The sequence below is a fragment of the Ictidomys tridecemlineatus genome, chromosome 10 (genome assembly GCF_052094955.1).
Source record: "Ictidomys tridecemlineatus isolate mIctTri1 chromosome 10, mIctTri1.hap1, whole genome shotgun sequence".
Lineage (NCBI taxonomy): Eukaryota > Metazoa > Chordata > Mammalia > Rodentia > Sciuridae > Ictidomys > Ictidomys tridecemlineatus.
Window position 1 is genome coordinate 106,871,369 of NC_135486.1, and position 21,501 is coordinate 106,892,869.

A 21,501-nucleotide genomic window follows, 5' to 3' on the forward strand; every position below is an offset into this window, starting at 1 on the left:
TCAGTGGTAAAATGCCCCTGGGTTCAAAAAACAGAAAGCACAGTGGTTCCCTGCTGGGCCCACCTCCAGAGCTGGGCAGCCTCTGAGGCTCATGCCAGGGGAACCCACCAGCCCTTCCCCAGATGCCTCTGATGATGGGTCCCCTCCCCACCTGAGGCCGTCAGGCTCCCTAGAAAGCTTGATCCTCAAGCATCTGGCTCTCCTGACTGTGCTGCCCTCTGTCCCGGCTCCTCCTCTGCTCCGGGGCTGGTGGTCCCCTCCTTCCTGGAATGAAGGGGAGGGTTTGACATCCCTGTCTCCTGAGGGCTCTGCTCTTTGGGGGTACAGAAAGAGGGAGGTGAGGGGGATGCCTGATGGCGGTGTCCCAAGTGGGACTGTTACACATGAGAGTCCTGAGCGCAGCTGCTGTAGACCTTGGTGACAGTGCCTCGGTGGAGTCCCCCTCTCCGCCACAACCCTGAGGCCTTTGCCCGAGGGGCTGGGCCCCCAAATCGGCTGCCGATGCTCCCGGCTGGGTCCTTGGGACCAGGGCTGATGGGTGTCCAGGTTGAACATGGTTTCTGGTTCCGTGTCGGATTTTACGATGTTTCATTATGGTCTCCATGGCTGTTGGTTTAATTCTGGTCACAGTTGTCTGTCTGTGTCCAGGACAGGCTCTCGCAGGGTGGAAGGGGATGGAGGGGAAGTTGCCAGGCACAGAGGACCCAGAGCCGGGATGGAGGGAACCCCGTGAGTCGTAAGGAATGGCATTCTGGGGAGAAGGAGCCACACAGATGGTCCTGGGGCGTCATTGGGGGATCAGGGGACAGGAAGGGCAAGACAGTTGGGAAGAGAGGCCCATGGGGCAGGGCAGAGCCTGAGTGCTTGGTGCTGGGGGGTCTCACTGCTGCCTGGACCTCCCCAGGGCACGGCCGGGCCGATGATGACTGTGCGGATGACCGAGCTCGGCACCGAGAAGAGCGGCTGCTGGGGGGACGGCTGGACCGGGACCAGGAGAAGCTGCTTCGGTGAGGACTTGAGGGGACTGGGCCTGGGAGTGAGGGCGACTGGGTGAGCCAGGTGGGCTTGGCCTCTTGACTACCGGACACTGTGGTGGTCCTCAGAACTGGAGCTGGCCTGGTGCAGGACCCATGTTGGGCCTCCTTCTGAGCCTGAGCAAGGCTACCTCGCATGCTCCCCTTCTCTGCCTTGTGTCACTGGGCTACCTGGACTGTCCCCAATGTGTGTTCCCTCTTCCAGAGAAAGTAAGGAGCTGGCTGACCTGGCCCGCCTGCACCCCACCAGCTGTGCTCCCAATGGCCTGAACCCCAACCTCATGGTTACTGGGGGCCCTGCACTGGCTGGCTCTGGGCGCTGGTCCGCTGACCCTGCTGCCCACCTGGCTACACACCCCTGGCTGCCCCGCTCAGGCAGCACGTCCATGTGGCTCACCGGACACCCCTATGGTGAGTGAGGGCCAGGGGTACTTCTTTCCTTGCCTGGGGAAGGGCAGGTGGTGGGCAGGTGGCAGCTGGATACAGGGTAGGTGCTCTGCGCTGGCCCCTGCCTTCCCTTGGTAGGGGCCTGGGCCAGGCTTCCTCCCCTCCCTCAAGGGGATGTAAAGGCCGATGCCCTGCCCTGAGGGGTTCATCTGCCTGTCCGCTGGGGAAGGTGCCCAGGGGGTAGCTCTGTGGGCCTGTTTGCTTTGGGCTGCTCTTCTGTCCCTTGGCTCCCTCTTCGAGATCTCAAGAGACTTGGAGACTAGGGACCTGGCCAGGGTAGGGGCTGGACTGTTCCCTGGGGACGGGGTGGCTGAGGGCGGCCTTCAGATGAATTAGTCATAGCCTCCCAGCACTTACATGGGCCTGGGCCTCTCCTTCTAGGCTTGGGCCCCCCTTCTCTGCACCAGGGCATGGCTCCTGCCTTCCCACCCAGCCTCGGGGGTTCTCTGCCGTCCGCCTACCAGTTTGTCAGGGACCCCCAGTCAGGCCAGCTGGTGGTCATCCCTAGTGATCACCTGCCTCACTTTGGTAAGTGACCCCTGTTTGGTGGGAGGGGCTTTGGCTAGCCTTGCCCAACTGTCCCTTATGCCAAGGGTTGTGGCTGGGTGGCCCTGCACAACAGGGCGGGGAGCAGACAGGCCCAGAGACAACGAGGCAGCCTCAGTGGAGTTCATATTTCAAAGCCTTGAGGTTTTTGTTTTAATGGCTGCAGACCCAGAGACCCCACAAGTAGACCCCCCCATCTCAGCACCCCATACCTTTGGGGATCCAGTTTGCAGGCTACTGGGCAAAGAGTCTCCATGGTGGCCCTGGTATAACTCTGCAGGTTTGAGGCCCTGTGAGGCCAGGGGACATCCTACCTGCAAGTGTAGACAGGGCCTCTCTCCCTGGGTCTGTAGTGTGGCTTTCTTGCTCCCAGAAGTGACCAGGGGCCACAGCTGTGCTCATCATGGCCGCTGCGTCCCCCTCTGGGAAACAGGGCATGGCATCCCGGGCACCGTGGGGAGTCAGGCCGCCGATGCAGCCCTCCATGGTCTGTTTCCTGCAGCGGAGTTGATGGAGCGGGCCGCTGTGCCGCCACTCTGGCCCACCCTGTACCCACCGGGACGCAGCCCCCTGCACCACGCCCAGCAGCTGCAGCTCTTCTCCCAGCAGCACTTTCTGCGGCAGCAAGAGCTCCTGTACCTGCAGCAGCAGGCGGCCCAGGCCCTGGAGCTGCAGAGGAGTGCCCAGCTGGTGGTGAGTCCAGGGCCGCCTGGGGGGGGGGGGGAGGACGGACCAGAGACGTCAGTGAGGACTTCCTACAAGAGGTGGCCTCTGAACAGGGAGGGGCAGCAGCCCTGGTGTGGCCCTCCCAGGGAGAGTGAATAGCAGGCCCAGAAGTGGACAGAGCCTGGCGGAGTGCACAGGAAGCAGTGGGGAAGCCACTGGGTGGTCACTGCCTGCCTGGTGGCTCTGGGCTCCTGTTTGGGGGTCAGAGCAGGCTGCTGCTGGAGTTCCTGGTCCCATAAGATAGAGTGCAGGAGGCGTCCCCATGTGAGGCTGGACTCCCTGAGGTCCACAGTCCTCTGTCTCCCTGAGGTGTTCTGGAGTGTCTGTTCTCTGCTTGGCGTTGTCCCCTCCTGTCTTGGAGAGTGGCTGCTCTGAAGAAGGAAGCTGGGTGGCCCTGGCCTGGGTTTCAGTCTTAGCTCTGCTGGGCCTGGCTGAGTGTCCTTCAGTGAGTGGCTTCATCTCCCTGTTTTGCAGAACCCGAGGCGCTGGGAGTTGCTGTCACTGGGTTGTGGGTGGTGCCGTGGTGATTGTGGGAGTGGCCAGGCCGGGGTGCTGTGTGCTGCTGGGCCCCCAGAACACTGGCCGGTGTTGGGCCTGCTTCGTCCCTTCCATTTGTCATAGAACGGAGGAACAGGCTCCTTCTGCCCTTTTGGGTGTTTTTGGGACCCAAAGGTGATAATGCAGTGACGTGCCCAGCAGGTAGTGGGCGCTCTGTCGCAGCTGACGCGCTCAGCACTCAGGTTCCGGGCACAGGGCGGCCCCCTCATCCTCGGGAGCCTCAGGCCCTCACCAGCTCTCCCCAGCCAACCGCAAGGGTCCCAGCAGGGCCAGAGTCTGGGTGGAGGTCCCTACCAGCCCTCGTGGGAAGGGACTTCAGGCCCACAGGGCCCCTCAGCCAGTGGCTGCCCACCTGCACCCGCCCAGCTGCCTGTCTTTGGAATTCCATGTGGAACCCTGCATTGTTACCCAGGTGCCCGGCAGAACGTCCATCTCAGGCCCGGGCAGGGGTGGGTGGTCTGGCTGAGGTTCTCTCTAGGCTGAGGACTTCGGGCTGGCAGGTACTGGGTGATGGCTCCTGTGTGCTGACCCTGCTTGCTGCCTCCTCCCCAGCAGGAGCGGCTGAAGGCCCAGGAGCATCGGGCCGAGATGGAGGAGAAGGCGAGCAAGAGGGGCCTGGAGGCTTCGGGCAAGGCCAACCTGGCTACTGCTGGCCCAGGGCTGCTGCCTCGAAAGCCCCCTGGCCTGTCCGCTGGCCCCTCGGGCACCTATGGCAAGGCCATGAGCCCACCACCATCTCCCCGCGCCTCTCCTGTGGCTGCTCTGAAGGCCAAGGTCATCCAGAAGCTAGAGGACGTGTCCAAGCCACCCACCTATGCTTACCCTGCCACGCCTAGCTCTCACCCCAGCAGCCCACCACCCGCCTCCCCACCGCCCACCCCCGCCCTCACCCGCAAGGAGGAGGCCCCTGAGAACGTGGTGGAGAAGAAGGACCTGGAGCTGGAGAAGGAAGCCCCCAGCCCTTTCCAGGCCCTGTTCTCAGGTAGGGGTGTGGCCTGCCTCTTGCCTTCACTCTGGCTGCTGTAGCACCTGCCCTCCTCTGTTCCTTTGTTTGCTCATTCATTCATTCTGTCTCCGTTGAACACCTACTATGTACGAGGCTCACTGCTGAGACTCTGGGATGAATTCCTGTGCACACAGACAGACCCTCGCCTCTCCAGGCTCCCCTCAGAGAGGGCCTGGGAAACGGCATCCTATTAGGATCCACTCCAGGAAGTTTTCTGAGCATTAAGCAAAGCAAGACCTGTAGGCCCCTTCGCACACGTCGGTGCTGAGTTGTTGCACTGGTAGTTCAGAGGCACCTGTTTTTGAGCAGCAGTCCCCGCTATGCTGGGTGCACTCACACACTCTTCCTATGTCCACCAGAACCTATAGTGTGTGGCTTTAGGGGCCGAGACCTGTGTTCCCTGCCTGGGGCCATTTACAGCATGAGCTTGTGCTTAGAAGGACTTGGTGTGTAATTCAGAGTCTGGAGCCAGTGCTGTGTGGGCCTGGGCAGGTGTCTGCCCTCTCTAGGGTAGTTTGGTCTGATGTTGATGTTAATGCTGAGCATGTGCCTGGCCCCGGGAGTGCACTGATGCTCCTTCCCCTTTGTCAGGTTCCTGGGTATACTGGGTCTGCTGTGGAGAATCACATGTGGCTCCTGTTCTGAGGGAGCATGCACGTGGCGGTGGGGACAGAACGAGGTCACTGTTGTGCTCTGAACAATTACATCGTTGGTGTGGACCTCAGGGTCTGCTGGGCTGGAGCCCCTGATGCCGCTCAGAGTTTGGGGCCTTCCACAGCCTTGTTCAGCGTTTGTTTCTGGTGCAGCTTCCCCCGGGGTGTGGAGGGGAGAGAGGGAGGGCTGCGGTTTCTGCCTTGGAGACAGCAAGATCCTTGGGGACAAGGTGGTGACAGGTTTTTCTCTGCGTGCCCCAGACATGTGGAAGGGCCCTGGGATTTCTCGGGATCACCTGGAAACGCTCCCAGGCTGCAGCTGGCCCAGCAGGCGTGCCTGTCCTGCGTAGCGAGTGGGTGTTGGTGAGGACACCAGGGCTGTCAGAGCCCCGGTGGCCTCCATGCTGACTCCTGTGTCCTTGGCAGATATCCCACCCAGGTACCCGTTCCAGGCCCTGCCGCCACACTATGGCAGGCCCTACCCGTTCCTGCTGCAGCCTACAGCAGCCGCTGATGCGGATGGCCTGGCCCCCGACGTGCCACTCCCCGCTGATGGGCCTGAGCGCCTGGCGCTCTCCCCTGAGGACAAACCCATCCGCCTGTCCCCCTCCAAGATCCCAGAGCCCTTGCGGGAAACCCCAGAGGAAGAAGCACTGGCCGATCGGGAGGTGAAGGCAGAAGTGGAGGACGTGGACGAGGGTCCCGCAGAGCTGCCCGCCCTGGAGTCACCACTGGCCCTGCCTGTCCCAGAAACCATGGTGGCTGCGAGCCCCGCAGGTGGCTGCGGAGGTGGTCTGCTGGAGGCCCAGGCGTTGAGTGCAGCTGGACCGGGCTGCCCCGAGGGCTCTGAGCACCCAGACTTTGCAGACAGCGCCGAAGCGCAGGTTGAGTTGCCGGGCAGGACAGAATCTGGTGCGGTCACCTTGGAGCTTGGGGGGCGGTTGACGCCCGAGCCGCTGGTGGAGGCTAAGGAGGAGCCAGTGGAGGTGCCCCTGGAGGTGCCCATGGAGGTTCCTGTGGTGGAGGCAGAGCCGGAGGAAGGCCTGGCCCAGCCGGCCCTGAGCGAGCCCCAGCCCAGCCTGGAACTGCCGGACTGTGACCTCCCCACCAGGGAAGGACAGTGCCCGAGTCTAGAGGACCAGGAGGCTGCACCTGTGCCTGGCAGCACCTGCTACCTTGAAGAGGCAAGCTCCGAGCAGTTCCTGGCTGGCCTGGAGGACCCGCTGGCTGGCATGAATGCCCTCGTGGCCGCAGCGGAGCTGCCCCAGGCCAGACCTCTGCCCCCCCTGGCTTCTGGAGTTCAGGCCTTGGAGAAACTGGAGGTGACCCAGAGCCTGGCCCTGGAGCAGAGCTTCCTGCAGGGCATTACCCTGCTGAGCGAGATCGCCGAGCTGGAGAGGAGGAGCCAGGAGGTGGCAGGTGAGCTTGCTTGGCAGGGAGGTCTGGGGCTTTTTGAAAAAATGTTTTTACTGGGGAATGAAATCCATCAAATTATACTGTTTTATTGTGTATATGTATGAATATATTTTCATAAATCCCCCTTCTCCCCACCAAAAAAAAGTTTTCATGTTTTTTTAGTAAGATGTTTTAACACCCCCAGAACATGGCTTATTCATTTTCATTTTTTAAGAATTGTGTTAAATTACACATGACAAAATGTGTCCTCTCCAGCATTTTCAAGTGTCCAGTTGAGTGGTGTTACATACGCTGGCTGTTGTGTGCAGCCAGTCTTTGGGTAGATTTCCTGGTGGTAGAATTTTTCCTCATTCCATCAGTGGTGTGTTTTGTATCAGCAGGATTCTTTGGGTTGCAAGGGACAATTCTCATTTAAATTGGTTTAGGCCAGGTGTTGTGGCCTACACCTATAATCCCAGTGACCATGACCCTATAATCCCAGTGACCATGACCGAGGAGGCTGAGGCAGGTGGATCACAAGTTCGAGGCCAGGCTCAGCAATTTAAGGGCCTCACTAAGCTGGTGTATGTAGTTATTCTAAAGTTCATCACAGTTTTTCTCTCACTAAAATAGTTCAATTCCCTTCATCTTTGTCACAAAATAATAAATTAGAAAAGGACTGGGGATGTGGCTCAGTGGTTGAGTTCCTCTGGGTTCAATTCCTGGTACCAAAAAAAAAGGGTGTGATACTGTAATCACAGCTACTGGGCTACTTGGGAGGCTGAGGCAGGAGGATTGTGAGTTCAAGGCTAGCCTCAGCTACTTAGATCCTGTCTTAAAATTTAAAAAGACATGGGGATGTGGCTTTGTGATAGAGTGTTTACCTATGTTTGCCTAGCATGTGCAAGGTCCTGGGTTCATTCCCTAGCATCATACACACACATTTTAAAAACGGGGGTGGGCAGGAGAGAACTTATTGACTTATGGAATCAAAGTTGAGCAGCACTTGGTAATTTCAGGTATGGCTGGATCCAGGTGTTCAAACCAAATTGTAGCAGTTTCTCTTTTCCTGTGTCCCTACTTCCTCATCTCTCTCCTCCTCCCTCCCTCCCTCTCCTTGTTCCACTTTCTTCTCTGTTGGCCTCATTCAGGGCAGGCTCACTGCCCTCATGGGGGCTCCAACAGTTCCTCCCAGCTCAGCTCAGCTCAGCTGCCTTTCAAAAGAGGCCACTCCTTTCCTGGCAGCTCTGGGGGAAATGCTGAGACTCTCATCTGTTGCCTGGGGTTCATGCTCTCTGCAGCAGCAGCAGATCCTGTGGCTGGGGAGATGAGCCACACTGGCCATGCTTGGCCTCTGACCGGAGATGTCACCTCTAGGGTGTCAGGAAGGGGTGGTCCTTAGAAGAGCACACAGTGCCTTCAGCAGGAGGGGCCGTGAATTCTGGGCCAGGCACGAGGCTGAAGCTCAGAACAGGAAGCCAGGTGCTCCAAGTGTGTGTGGCTGGGGCTCTGGTGGCCGTGGCCTTGCTTGCCCAGGCGTAGGCTTGGATCCAGCAGGGAGGGCCCCCCACCCCCCCATTCCTTGGAGAGAGGATGAAGACCTTGCCAGGGTTCTGTGTGTTTTTCCTAGAACTTTTCCTGCACACCTGTACACGTTTTGCTTCTAAAATTAAATAGGACTCGGAAACCTGCCTTCTTCATTTAATATATTCTTTATGAAACGTTTTTCAAAGCTGTGGTTTCTAAAAAAACTTTTTTTTTAATGGGCTGCCTGCCCAGTTTTCTGTCTAGTGAAGGCCCTGACCTTTGACCCAGTCCTTGCAAGGTAGCACCTGGTGACCTCACCCTTCACTGTCAGGTATTTTCATTTGCCTCCTTTTCTTCTTTCCAGTTACAGATAACGTGATGATTATCCTTGTAGGAGAGTTTCTGTCCCTATCTTGGATTTTCTGTGGGCTGTCTGCCCAGAGGTAGAATCCTTGGGTCATGACGGCCACTTTTTTTTGCATGTGGAGCCGGGGATGGAGCCCAGGGCCATAGGCATACTAGAAAAGTGTTTTGCCAACTGAGCTACACCCTCAGCCCAGGACAGGGCACATGTTCAAGACTTTTTGATCCTCCTGGTTCCTAGGAAGCTCAGACAAGTGGCACCTCTCTCTGGGAGCGGTGTCCCTTTTACATGGGCACCTGGCATGTGCACCTGCTGTGTGGGGCTGTTTGAAAGTCCAGCACTGTTTTCCATTCACTAAAATAGTTAAGTGGAAAATTTTTTTTTCTGGGAAAAAAATGAAAATTCCTTTATCCCAGTCACTGGGGGTGGGCTTTCTTTCAGTAGCACCTGAGGAAGGGCCAGAGGGTCAGGAAGTCGGGAGTTGTCAAGGAGGGGGCCACGCCTGGGGTCCTTGGTTTGGGGGTCACTGGCCACCTTTGTCCTCTTGCCTTGTGCACTTGGCTTGGTCCCATTAGGGTCTCGGTGCAGATCTGGCTCCTGGGTCATCTCTGTGGTCCTAGACCCATCCACGGTACGTTGGTTTTCCGGGCCTGCCATCAAGATCTACCAGAGATTGGAGACTTCAGCAAAAGAGATTTCTTGTCTCAAAGTTCTGGAGGCCAGAAATTCTGAGATCAGGTTGTGGGCACAGGGTAGGAATGGTTCCTGCTGAGAACTTGTCAGAGAACTGTTGGCTTTTCTCCTGAGTCTTCTCCCTGTGTGTCCCTGTCTTCACACACTTTCTTCTTATAAGGACAAAGGCCATATTGGATTAGGCTGCACCCTAGTGACCTCACCTTCTTATTTTGTGGTACTGGGGTTGGAACCCAGGGATACTCTACTTCTGAACTACATCCTCAGTCCTTTTTATTTTTGAGACGAAGTCTTGCTGAGTTGCCCAGGTTGGCCTCAGACTTGAGATCCTCCTGCCTCAGCCTCCCAGGTCTGAGGGATTACACACGTGTGCCACTGCACCTAGCTAATGACCTTACTTTAACTTGATAACCTCTTTAAATACCTTGTCTCCGTACTGTGGTACTTAGGGTTAGGGTCCAACATATAGAATTGGGGAGCACGTAACAAAATTGCAAACAAAAGAAGTGGGGGAAAAAAGAGAAAGGAGGAAAAAAAGTACACTGAAGAACACAACTGAACCCATGATGCCTGGCCTAGAGGCCACTTGGGTGTCCCTTGAATGTCAGTTGAGAGCCTAAGCAGGGCTGGCTTGTTGGAGGGAGGAGGAGGTGACAAAGTTGTAAAATAGCAGCTGCCCCTTCTTTCCCAAGGACCTAGAAGTGGGTGGGCAGGGCAGATGTGTCATGTCAGGTGTCCCCCCCCTTCAGTGTGATACCCCTGGAGCTGGTGGAGTTTGCACCTGGAGGCCTCAATTTCCCTGAGTGTAAATAAGAGCAAAACCAGTGATGCTTAACGAGGGGCCATTTTACTCCCCAGAGGATGTTGGGGGAGCGATGCTGACATCTAGTGGAAGAAGGCAAGGGATGTTGCTGAACATCCTGCAATGACAGCCCAGCAGCAGAGACCTGTCCCACCAATCCCCAATGTGCACAGGGCCAAGGGTTTTGAAAAGGCCTGATCTCAACCCTGTGCTCGTTAACATACAACATACGTCTGTGGAGCTCTGAACGGTCATGGAGATGGAGAATGTGTTTTTTCCTCAAGCACACGTGGAACATTCACAAAAATCTGATCATGTTTGAGATCAAAGGAAAATGTCAATTTAAAAATTAAAGTCATTTTAACTTGGTAGAGATTAGAACAAGCTCTCCTTTCCTGATGTGGAGGTGCTGGGTAAGAGTGGCCTCTGTCCAGGGTGTTGAAGTATTTTTTAGGGAAAACTGCCATCCATTCATGTGAATGACCCATGTGGATCACGCTGGCTGGAGTTCCCTAATGTATAAGGTCCAAGCTGTGGGCCTCTCTGTCTACTACAAAGAGAATTGGAGACACCTAAATGCCACCAGTAGTGATTATTCAGATTAATGAAACTCATGAATGCAAAAGAGTTACCCTGCTGCGGTTAGGTTTGTCTATTAAATTGCTGATATTTTAGGGTTTTTGGCCTTCCAAAATGATGGTGTTTGTAAGGGTTAAGGTAAGAATGAGGTATGGGGCTGGGGATGTGGCTCAGTGGTAAAGCACTTGCCTAGCATGTTTGAGGCCCTGAGTTCAATCCTAGCACTGCAAAAAAAAAAAAAAAAGAGCTAGGCTTGTTTGTTATGTGCTAATGTAAAAAGATGTTGAGCAGAAAAAAAAAGCAGAGTGTGACATGTCGTGTGTATTGATGGGTTCTATTTTTATCTTTATATAGGAGTGATGTATGTTAGGCATATTTGAATGCACAAATATTTCTGTAGAAACTGCATCAACAGTGGTCTCCCCAGGGAGGGACCTGTGTGTCGGGGAGAAGGGGCTTTTGTTCACTCCTAGAAAGAACCTCTGTGGGCCTCTGGCCTCTCTCCTGAAGTTCTTCTTTGCTCCCCCACAGTATGGGGACAGGATGGTCCTGTGTGTTATTCTCACCTGTTCTTTTCTCTTCACACTGTGTCCTGCATCTCAGTAAGGCCCTACTCCAGGTGCCTTATGGCTTTATGGCCTGGGACCTGTGCTCACTCTGTTTGGGATCAGGGAGGGAGTTGGTGGCAATGCCCATAAGCTGTCCCTGCCTCAGGAGCACTGAACAGGGTGGGTGCAGTATACTTGCTGGTGGTCCTGGCCCCTCCCTCTGTGCGGGCTCACCTACCTCCCTGTCTGCAGGGACAGAGGCAGGCCTGGCAGTGCGGCCCTCCCTGGAGAGCCTGCTGGCGGCCAGCAGCCACATGCTGAAGGAGGTACTGGACAGCCCCTTGGTGGACCCGCTCAAGAACCTGCGGCTTCCGAGGGAGCTGAACCCCAACAAGAAGTATAGCTGGATGCAGAAGAAGGAGGAGCGGGTGAGCTGTGCGGGCCTTCCTTCCTGTCTCATGGCCTGTGGGGCGGAGGCCGGGGTGGGAGTCCCACCACTAAGGTGCTGTTCTGCTGGGCCACAGCTGGCTTAGAGCCAGCAGCCAGCCTCCATGGCTTCTCCATGTGACCCTGGGCAGGGCTTTCCCTCCTGGCTTTCGTTATCCATCTGCTATCACATCAGGCACGTCACATGGTGGCAGCTTGATGAACTGAGAATAGAACCGCCTAGGAGCCAGGCCTGGTGCTGCCCTCTCTACCCTGTGCTCTCCGATAACATGCTCAGCCACATCCACTGCGCCCTGGTGAGGGCAGGCGCTGTGCCCCACTCCATCATGTGCCTTGGTGGGCAGCACTCCGTAGACTCAGCACTATAGTCCCAGCATAGAGACAGGGATGAGGCCATAGCGAGGGGCAGTGATGGGATTCAAGCTAGGGTCCCTGCAGCCCCCAAGGGCCTGGCTCTCACTGTCCCTATATCTGAGATGGGACACTGACAAGTGGGCACCCGCGGGGCATCCTCATTCCTTGGCCCTCCTCCCCTTGCCCCTCCAGATGTACGCCATGAAGTCTTCCTTGGAGGATATGGATGCCCTGGAGCTGGACTTCCGGATGCGGCTGGCCGAGGTCCAGCGGCAGTATAAAGAGAAGCAGCGGGAGCTGGTGAAGCTCCAGCGACGCCGGGACTCCGGGTGAGTGTGACCCCAGCCCCTGTGTGGCGGGGCTCGCCCTGCCAGCTGGTCAGGCAGCAGCAGGCAGGTGCCCATCTCCTACCTCGCCAGTGCTAGTGTTGGTAGGTCGGCTCCGGCAGCTGTCAGGTGTGCGTGGACCCAAGTGACGCGCGTGCAGCCTGTGCCCTTCTCTGTGCCCCGCTCACCCCAGGTTCACAGCCAAGCCTGTGATTCTTTTTAAGGGACAGGCACGAGGATCCCCATAGAAGCTTGGCACGCAGAGGCCCTGGCAGGCCGCGGAAACGGACCCACGCCCCGAGCACCCTGTCGCCCCCCCGCAAGAGAGGGAAGAGCCACAACAGTAGCGGAAAGTAAGGCTGGCCCCTCGGGGGTCGGGGACTGGCTCTGAGCTCAGAGGGGAGGAGCAGGGCCCCCATGGTGCCTGCACCTGGGCGCTGGGGACCTTCAGTCCCTGGGGCTCTGGCCCCTGGAATGGCGGCTCCCAGGAAGCGCAGTGCGCTACCCAGGCCAGGAGGGCAAGCAAGGCCAGGAGCACCAAGCTGGGAGGAGCATCCCGGAGAGAGGTCTTCTGTGGCACGACCCAAGTGCTTGGCCTGTCTTCCTGCTCTGCCCGCTTCCTCTGTGGATAGGGACTAATTCCTGCTCCTCCCCATCCCCCTCCTCCCCGTGGAGGGACTGCTGTGCCACCAGCCCTGCTGGACTGGCTCTGCTTGAGCTGTTGCTGGGTCCTCTCCACGCCCGATATCTCCCCATTCTCCTGGCCAGACCTGATGGCTTGTCCTGCCGGAGACCAGGGCTGCCTACTGTGAGAGGGCCGCCACCTCCGTGTGCTCTGGGGATGAGATCCTCCTGGGTGGCAGCAGAGCAGCTTCACATGGCACCTCTGGAGGCTGAGCTGAATGCTGGCTGGTTGAACTGAAGCTCTCTCTCCAGAGCCAGGCTTTGGGCTCCTCCCCCATCTGTAGACAAACCAAATGAGGCCCACTGAGGAAAGGACTTGGGAGTGTGCTGCAGCCTGGGACAGGCGGGCTGGGTGGGTGCTGGGCACCCTAGCTTGTGGAAGCTTCAAAGTGCAAAGAAAAGGCAGTGGGGTGTCCACAGGTCTTCTTGGTAGAAAACAGCCCCGCGGCCCCCACATCTCACATTTGACCTCCTTGGATATTCCTGCTGAAGAAAGGGTGGAGAGGAAGAAACACCCTGCAAGCAACCATCCGGTAGGGAAGAGGCTTCTGGAGAAGAGAACAAGTGGCTGGGGCCACCAGCAGCACAAACCTAGCAGTCAGGAATATGGACCCTGTGGGGGCAGGGGCTGAACTCTCTGCTTTGAGTCCCATCTCCACCCTTTACTGTGACCTTGGGCCAGGTGTTAGCTTTCCCAAGCCTCAGTTTTCTCATCTAAAAGCAAATAGTATGGCTAGGCATAGTGGCACACTCCCATGATTCCAGTGACTAAGAAGGCTGAGGCAGGAGGATTGCAAGTTCCAGGTTGTCCTTGGCAACCCTGTTTTGAAATAAAAACTACTGGGGATGCAGCTCAGCAGAATATTGCCTCTGGGTTCAATCCTCAGTGCTGGGGGTGTGGGGTGGGGGAGAGGAATAAAAAATGGAATGATGTGTTGCTTTGTGGCTAAAATAAAAGGCATGAACAACGCAAGAGACAAAGGTCAGCTCCTCCTCTATCACTTGGGAACCTTCAGCCTAAAGCAGCAAGACAAGTCTTTGTCACTGTCCCAGCTGCCTGTGCCCATGAGGAAACCAGAATTCAGCAAGTGCTTCCTCCTTCACATGAGTCTTGATTTAATTCCCTCCACTCCCCCATCCTGGTGGATTCCCTTGTTCTTGGAGCGTTTTTGTAAAGAGGTATTTTACCATTTAAAGATGCGCGTGCGTGTGTGTGTGTGTGTGTGTGTATGGGTCAAAGCACGTAAGAGAAAGGCCGGCAGAGGATACTGACTTAAGTATTTTTTTCTTCTTTTACATTAGAATCTCATTCCGCCTTATTCAGAAATGTCCCGCATTCTAGCACTGTAGTTTTAAAAGGTCTGTCTCCCCAGACTGGTCACTCTGGTATTCATCACGGTCTGTGCTTTCAGCATCCAGAGCCCAACCCTTCAGGGCCACAAGGGTGGTCACCAGCCCTCCAATGTGGCCTGGCCAGGGTGCTGACCAAGGGTGTTTTTTGGTTTTAGGCTGAGCAGCAAGTCCCTGCTGACATCAGATGACTATGAGCTGGGAGCAGGGATCAGGAAGAGGCACAAGGGTCCTGAGGAGGAACATGAGGCCCTCATCGGAATGGGGAAAGCCAGGGGGAGGAACCAGAGCTGGGATGAGCAGGAAGCTTCATCTGACTTCATGAGTCAGGTCAGTAGTACAGTCTTCCAAGGGTGCTGTGACCCTGGGATCAAGAACCTAGAGGTTATGCCCAAGTGAATGCATATTCCCCTTGCAAGTCTGTTGGCCCCTCCTTCTCTGTATAGAAACCGAAGGAATGATTGCCTTGGTGTATGGTGTATGCACAGAGAAATAAAGCCCAGAGGTCAGGGACTTACAAAGTAACACAGCTTTAGAGGTGGATCCAGAACTAAAAGATACATCCATTTGAGTGCACCATGACCCTTTGTTGAAGCCAAACAGGGAGACTGCAAGTTCTTAACCAAATAATACAATTACTCTGTTGTTTAACAGTATAATTGTTTAATGAGCAGCTTCACCAGTTCCATGGTTCTAAGAAATAAGGGCTTGATGCCATTGTAATTTCCTCTGTGAACTCTCCAGGGGTACCGGGGTGAGAGCCAACTCCTTGATTTTTCTTATTTCTGCAGAGCATGGAAATCACCCACTTAAGGCCCTCATCTCTAAATGCTAATGTACTTTGTCATCCTTCCCCATAAAGCCCTGTGCAAAGGGGATGTTTTGGTTGATTTGGCCATCAGAAGGGAATACTCTTACAGGGAGACTGGGTTCAGGAAGAGAAAGATTGTCATTTTGTACATCAGAATTCTTTTCACTCTGAAATTGTGGCGAGGGATGCTTTTGTTGTTTAAATGACACTGTCCCAACTTCTTTCCTCCTTATGAAATGCTACCTGATTAAAGAAAATAGAGATAACATGTTGAAATTCATGGCATTAATGGCTTTGAAAACCGCACATTTCACTTCCACAAATGACTACAGTTGACGATAGATGTGCAAGCAGGAATTTGAATCTGTGAAATCTCTAATCATTCTTTCTGCTTCAGGCATCCAAGGCACACTCCAGGCATTTTCTTGGCAGCTTTGGCCCATTTAGTTGGACAGGCTGGTTTAGATTGTGCAGCAGTCTCTGTCAGCTGTTGTAGGTGGTTGAGATAAGCAGATCAGCCATGCTTTGATCTAGCTTTTCAATCTTGGTTCCCTTCCTCCTTTCTTAATCCGGCTACCTTCTCCAGGCCATTGGAAGCTCTGCTTGCTTAAAAGTGCTTCCCTAGGAGGTACCAGAGTGTGCCATGGAAAGCCAAAGGGGAAAGACCAGTGCCAATGACAATTGTGACCACAGTAACAGCTATTTGATAAGTGTTTGCTTTGGGCCATTCTGCTAAGTGCCTTCTGTGCCTTAAACTCGGTGCATCTTAAGAACAACCTGGGGATATCCGGACATAAATATCCCCATTTTACAGAGTGTAAGGATTGAGGCGGAGAGGAGTTAAGTAACTTGCTGGAAGTCAGGCATAAGGCAGGACTGGAGCCCAAGCTCTTGAGTTGTACATAGAAGACGACTCTCCTGTTTTGCCAAATGTCTTAACTTGTGACCCAACTTCTCTCTCCAGCTAAAGATCAAGAAGAAGAAGATGGCCAGCGACCAGGAGCAGTTGGCAAGCAAACTAGACAAGGCCCTGTCCCTCACAAAGCAGGACAAGTTGAAGTCACCCTTCAAATTTTCGGACGCCTCTGGGGGGAAATCCAAAACTAGCGGGGGCTGCGGCAGGTTCTTAACTCCTTATGATAGCCTGTTGGGCAAGGACAGGAAGGCACTAGCCAAAGGCCTAGGCCTGTCTCTGAAATCCTCCAAAGAAGGTAAACACAAAAAGGCCGCCAAAGCCAGGAAGATGGAGGTGGGGTTCAAGGCCAGAGGCCAGTCCAAGTCGGCCCATTCCCCGTTCGCCTCGGAAGTGAGCAGCTACTCCTACAGTAAGTAGCAGCCGTCGCACCGCCTCTCGGCCACTGTTTCTTTTCTTTCCTTCACTTTCTTCCTCTTGTTTTCCTGTGAGGAGCTCCAAGGCCCCTTTTTGACTTTGCGCCGCGTCAAAGTCCGCAGCGGGTGCGCCTGAAGCAGAAACGCCTGTGATTGGCTGGCGTGGTGCTGGGTAGGCACCTGTAGTTGGTGGGCGTCAGTGATTGGCTGGTGGAGGCGGAAGGCCGCCTGCCCTCTTTCCGCTTGCGGTCCGGAAGCCATCCTTGTGGAGGACTTTTCGTGTTATCAAGTTTGCGCCGGTCATCCTAGAGAGGCGGGAGTACGACTGCTTTTATGAGTGCTAGAGATGACGGGTTCTCCTGCCCGCAGGAAGCTCGCGGTCTTCTGCGGTGAATCAGGCCAGGTGTTAGTGGAAACGGAGGTTGTGGAGCGCGCCTCCGAGCGCTTCACGGGCGTGTTTTCGATGTATCTGTGACAGCCCTGCCATCGGTTTTGTTGCTGAGGATGCGGAGACCAGGGAAGAATATGCGCCTGGGTGTGGAGAATCGAGCCGGGGTTAAACCCGGTTCTCTCCCACCCGCCTGCCCGCTGGAGCTTCTTGCCGCAACGGACATTACCATTTCGGCCCTGTCCACTGCGTATGTGGCTCTCCAGCCCTTGACGTGGAGCAGCCAGTGGGGCTGAGGGACGGAGTTTTGTTCCATTGGCGTACAGACTGCCGCCCTGGAGCTGTTGTGGTTTTCCTGAGTGAGTTGGCTTTCCGTGGTCTGCAGCCTGCTGCGTGGCAGGTAAAAGGTGCTCACTCGGTACTCAACGGGCCGAGTGCCTCATGCCGCAAGCCTAGGGTGGTCAGGCGCTCAGGATGGGGCTGCTGCAGGAAGATTTCTTGAGTACGGAGTCCCTAGGTCCTGGCGAGACTGGGCCTGGGTTGACCCCTACTAAGTTCTGTGTCTCCTGGGCTTTTGATGGGGTCCGTCCTGGTGTGTGTGTGTGTGTGTGTGTGTTTGTTTGAATGCCACGTACAAAAAAATGGACATGTTTAATGCCAAACTGTGTTTTGTAAGAAAATAAAAGTGTTTATGGACTTACTGCTACCCATCCCAGGGCTTTTGGGGAGCCTTAGGTGAGCCCACGTGGTAAAAAGGGGAGAGTCTGCAGACTCTCATGGATGAAAGACAGGCAGACTGTTTGGTGAGGACATGAGTGAGAGTGCCATAGCTTTGGTGCTTCTCAGTCTGGATGGGTGTGATCAGACAGCACTGCCCAGGTCCCTGACTGTGTTGGTGTGAGGACAGACAGATAGTGACAGACTAAAGGGGAAGGGAAGGGCTTTCCTTTGCGCCTTGCACTTTGTTCGTTTCTGAATAATGAAAAGGGGAGGGAGGGAGTTGCTCCTCCTTGACTGGTTGCTAGAAGAATTCCCACACTTACAGGGGGACAGGGGTTGGGTAGAGGTGGAGGGCACAGATCATCTCAGTTCCCAAGGTCTTTGGGGCCCTTTGAGCTGATGAGTCCATTGCAGCAGGAGTGTGTGTGTTTTTGCGAGTATGAGGACGTGTTTTAGTTGTCCGTCTAATTCTGTTATGCCTTGTCCCACAACTCTACTGCCTGGGGAAAGAATCCAGCTAACATTGGAACAGGGAAGTCAGTGGGCCTGTCTTCACCTAGAGAGTGACTGCAAGAGACACCTGGTTGTAGACAGAGCTCTTCTCTTTACTTGGTTTGTTTTTCTACAGTTTTAGGACAGTGGAAGTATAGGGCCACAGAGGTGGAGGTGTGTTCCAGCAGGGATACCAGCAGAGTGGTCCCTTCACTTTTCCAGTTTGGATTGTAGGACATAGGTGGCATGCCTGGGAAGGCAGGTTTTGTCACCTTCTGGCATCTCTGAGTTCGGATGTGTCTTCAGAAGGGAGAGATTGGTACACAAGCGGGAGAGCTATGGCAAGGGCTAATGACTTGGTAGGACAGCCCTGACTTCCAGATTTGCCAGACAGTCCTGAAGTTGGGATCTTGGTTGGAGTGGAAAGGGGAGATGTTGATAGAAGCAGCCAGAGGGCACCCCACCCCCCATTTGTGTGGTTTCTCTTGGACTTGATGGCAGGTTTTGCCAGAATGATAGTTGCATGTGTTAATGTTCCTCTTGTTTGGCGTGGGCTTTACTAGATCAACGGATTACAGTCTTTGACCATGGAGCTGTTTCTTCCTACTCTTGCTTAACAACCCAGTGTGTAAAATGGAACAAAATGGTGTATATTTGGGTTGAAGTTGGAAGGGACCAGAGCTATGCTCCTCCTCCAAGCTGGTTGGTCCTCTCCCAGGAGGGTTGGCAAGTCCTGGCCCTGTATCATGTAGTAGGGCCACAGGCTTTAGGAAGCCCTTGGTGGTGTGCTGGTGGAAAGGGGTGGGAGACCTCCAGTGAACTCATCCATCAGTTTCCCGGGTGTGAACTCTCCCTGGGGCCCATTTCAAGCTGTCTTTGCAGCGTTGCTGAGTGGGGAGTTGGGAAGAGATGAGTTCCATTGGCTCGCTTGAGCCCTTCCTCAGGGGCTGTGGCCCACCCCTACAAGGAGCCTGTGGGCTGTGCGCAGTGCACGGGTGGAAGGGAACCACATGGTAGTGGCCCCAAGGCCTGGGGAAAGTTCTCTGTTCCTGAGAGCAGGGCTCCTCCATCCTGCCAGTGCTTGGGAAGGCAGAGTGACTGTTGGGTGATTCCAGCAAGCCTAAAAAGGGCCCGGATCTGGCACCTGGGAAGTGCCTGAGTGTCTGAGGCTAGCACTCGGAGGGTGAGGCGCGGGCCAGGAGCAGAGCTTTCCCAGGGCCAGGAGGCATTTGGCTTTATTCTGGCCCCCCAAAACAGTGAAAGCGACACCAGCCCGCTCCTTGCTGTGCCCTGTGACTTATTTTTATTAAAAACTACTTTGACTGCAGATACGGACTCAGAGGAGGACGAAGACTTCTTGAGGGATGAGTGGTCTGCCCAAGGCCCCTCCAGCTCCAAACTGACCTCCTCCCTCCTGTGCGGCATGGTGGCCAAGAACAGCAAGCCCTCCGTGGGCCCCAAGCTGACCAAGCGGGGTCTTGCGGCCCCCCGGACTCTGAAACCCAAGGCGGCCGCCAGCAGGAAGCAGCCGTTTTGCTTGCTGCTTCGAGAGGCCGAGGCACGCTCCTCCTTCAGCGACTCTTCGGAGGACTCGTTTGACCAAGGTTACTAGCTCCAAACGCGAAATACCTTCCATGTTTTAGCGCGAGAGAGTGAGTGCGAGAGCGAGAGCGAGAGCGAGAGCGCGTGCGCACAGCAGATGGCGACGCTGCGGCCGTCCACTCGGATGGCCACAGGAGGAGCCGTCTTGGTTCTTGGCAGCGTAGCCTGCCGTATCAGCCTATTTTTGTTTTTGTTTTTATTGGTACTGTATCATTGTGATAATATCATTGACTGGCTCTTTTCGAGCTCTTATACTGACTGGTTTTTAGTCTCTACTTTTCTCCGCCCTCCTCCCTCTGCGCCCTGTCCCCACTCGAGGCCCTGCACCTTTCCTGTCCTCCCAGACCGCAGGCCTGGGCTGGGCGCTCTTTTGGCGTGGGCCCCGCAGAGGCTTCCTGAGGAGCATTTTGTAAATGGACTTCTGTCGTGTGGGCGTGTGACTTGATGTTTGTACTGCGATTTTGGTAATACCAAGCTTTATTAAACATACTGAGTTCATTTTTAACTAAACCGTGTGCCTTGTCTCTCTTGCTGTGTCCTTACTAGACATCAGGTTGATGCTTCCCTTCATTTTGTTCCTCCTCCCCCTCCTCCCTCCTGCTCCTCCTCCCCACCCCAGAAGGAGTAGACGGGTGGCACCGTTCTTCTCTATTATTCAAATATCCCTGGTGGCTTTGGCATCCATCCCACTGTTCAGGTTGAGTCAGCCGCTCTCACCTCCAGCATCATCTTTTTTTTTTTTTTTTTTTTTTAATTAAGCTGCTTGTTTGTGTTTTATTTTCTTAAAGCTCTGCTCTTACTCACCAGTGGTTAAAAAATATTAACTTTTAGATACTTGTCTTCTAACACATATTTCTGTTTTGAAGGGCATGTAAGCAGTGCAGGGTCAAGGCTGTGTGCTGTCCCAGGTTTTTGTTGTTAAATATGGAAGTGTGGCCTCATTGCCACCTCGAGGGACAAAAAGCAGGCCTAGAGCACTGGCCTGTGAGTCCTAGGCCTGGTTTGGTCTCAGCTCAGCCAGGGGTCCTTAGCCAGCTCTCTAAAAAGAAGGTCAGACTCCATGACCTCTGAGATTATGCTGGCTCTGACTTCTCTAACCTCAGAATTGTACTCTGGGGTTAGAAACATCTGAGTCCTTCAGGCCCTTCAATCAGAAATGTCCCAAGAAGGGGAAGCAAGTAAAAATGTTTCCTAGCCCTGGTTTTAGGGTTTGCCTCAGGGTGGATTTCCTTTAGGGTTAGACCACAGGGATCCCCAGAACCCTGAATAGCAACACCCAGATGTCAGCTGTTCCCTGAGGAAGACCTGGGGTGGAGTGTGTCATAGCAGACCTGGTCATGACCTGGCCCAGGCCCCTGGAACTGGAAAGTTGCCCCCACTTTCCAGCCTTGCTCCAGTTCCCCTGCCTCTGCCACCTCCCCTCCAAATTGGCAGAGATGGATTTTGGGTGACCAGGCGATGGCAGTTAAGGAGGCTCATGTTCTCCTGGGCTGCTGCTGTGTCTGAGGAACTGTCCCCTGGGCTAAGAAGAGAGGCCACCAACTGGCTGGCCAGCCTAGTTTTCTGAACCCCTCCCCACCGCCCAGCTTCTATGGATGAGTCTGGTTGACTTGCCATCCCCTTTCCCCCCTCACCTCTTGCCTCTCCCCAACCTGGGCTGGACCCCCTCCTCTCTGCTTATATACCCTTAAACCCAGGGTTTTAGCTCCCAAATTTTTGAGCTCTGCTGCCCCAGCTCAGATCCCACAGAGAAACAGGCAGTCTCCCAGACCTCTCAGTAGGGGCCATGTGCCCTTGGGCCCCAGGACTGGACCTAGTAATGACAGTGGACAGAGACCAGATAGGGGAGGACAGGGGTGAGGGAGGGGCTCAGCTCCTCACCTTGCCCACTGCAAGCAAAGCAGCCGGTGAGGTCTGGAGAGGGACACCTGGGGATAGGGCCTCACCGACCCTGGTACTAAACACTTATTGGCTTGGCTTTTCTAGTGTGTCTGCTTTCTCCTCCCCGCAGCTTGACCATACCTCCACCCTTGACCCCTACCCATGATGCTTTGAGTGTCTGTTTCGGTCTCTTGCATTTGCTCTCACGCTGCACTCTGGACGCAAAGCGAAGGCTGGGA

The 21,501-nt window shown here is 55.0% G+C and overlaps 1 protein-coding gene across 11 annotated transcripts in view; it reads left to right on the forward strand.

The window, feature by feature from the left end:
- Tnrc18 (trinucleotide repeat containing 18) overlaps positions 1 to 21,501 on the forward strand; it is a 92,214-nt gene that overhangs the window by 38,617 nt on the left and 32,096 nt on the right. For 6 of the 11 annotated variants that reach the window (XM_078023650.1, XM_078023656.1, XM_078023648.1 and 3 more), the window contains 12 exons: positions 905 to 1,007; positions 1,240 to 1,445; positions 1,863 to 2,009; positions 2,530 to 2,720; positions 3,864 to 4,293; positions 5,397 to 6,389; positions 11,131 to 11,306; positions 11,872 to 12,008; positions 12,230 to 12,358; positions 14,198 to 14,369; positions 15,815 to 16,175; positions 19,108 to 19,383. In XM_078023650.1, coding sequence (XP_077879776.1) covers positions 905 to 1,007; positions 1,240 to 1,445; positions 1,863 to 2,009; positions 2,530 to 2,720; positions 3,864 to 4,293; positions 5,397 to 6,389; positions 11,131 to 11,306; positions 11,872 to 12,008; positions 12,230 to 12,358; positions 14,198 to 14,369; positions 15,815 to 16,175; positions 19,108 to 19,383 — 3,321 coding nt within the window. Of the gene's footprint in view, positions 1 to 904; positions 1,008 to 1,239; positions 1,446 to 1,862; positions 2,010 to 2,529; positions 2,721 to 3,863; positions 4,294 to 5,396; positions 6,390 to 11,130; positions 11,307 to 11,871; positions 12,009 to 12,229; positions 12,359 to 14,197; positions 14,370 to 15,814; positions 16,176 to 19,107; positions 19,892 to 21,501 lie in introns of those variants that run through there. The other 5 variants (XM_078023658.1, XM_078023651.1, XM_078023654.1 and 2 more) reach the window with 5 other exon arrangements.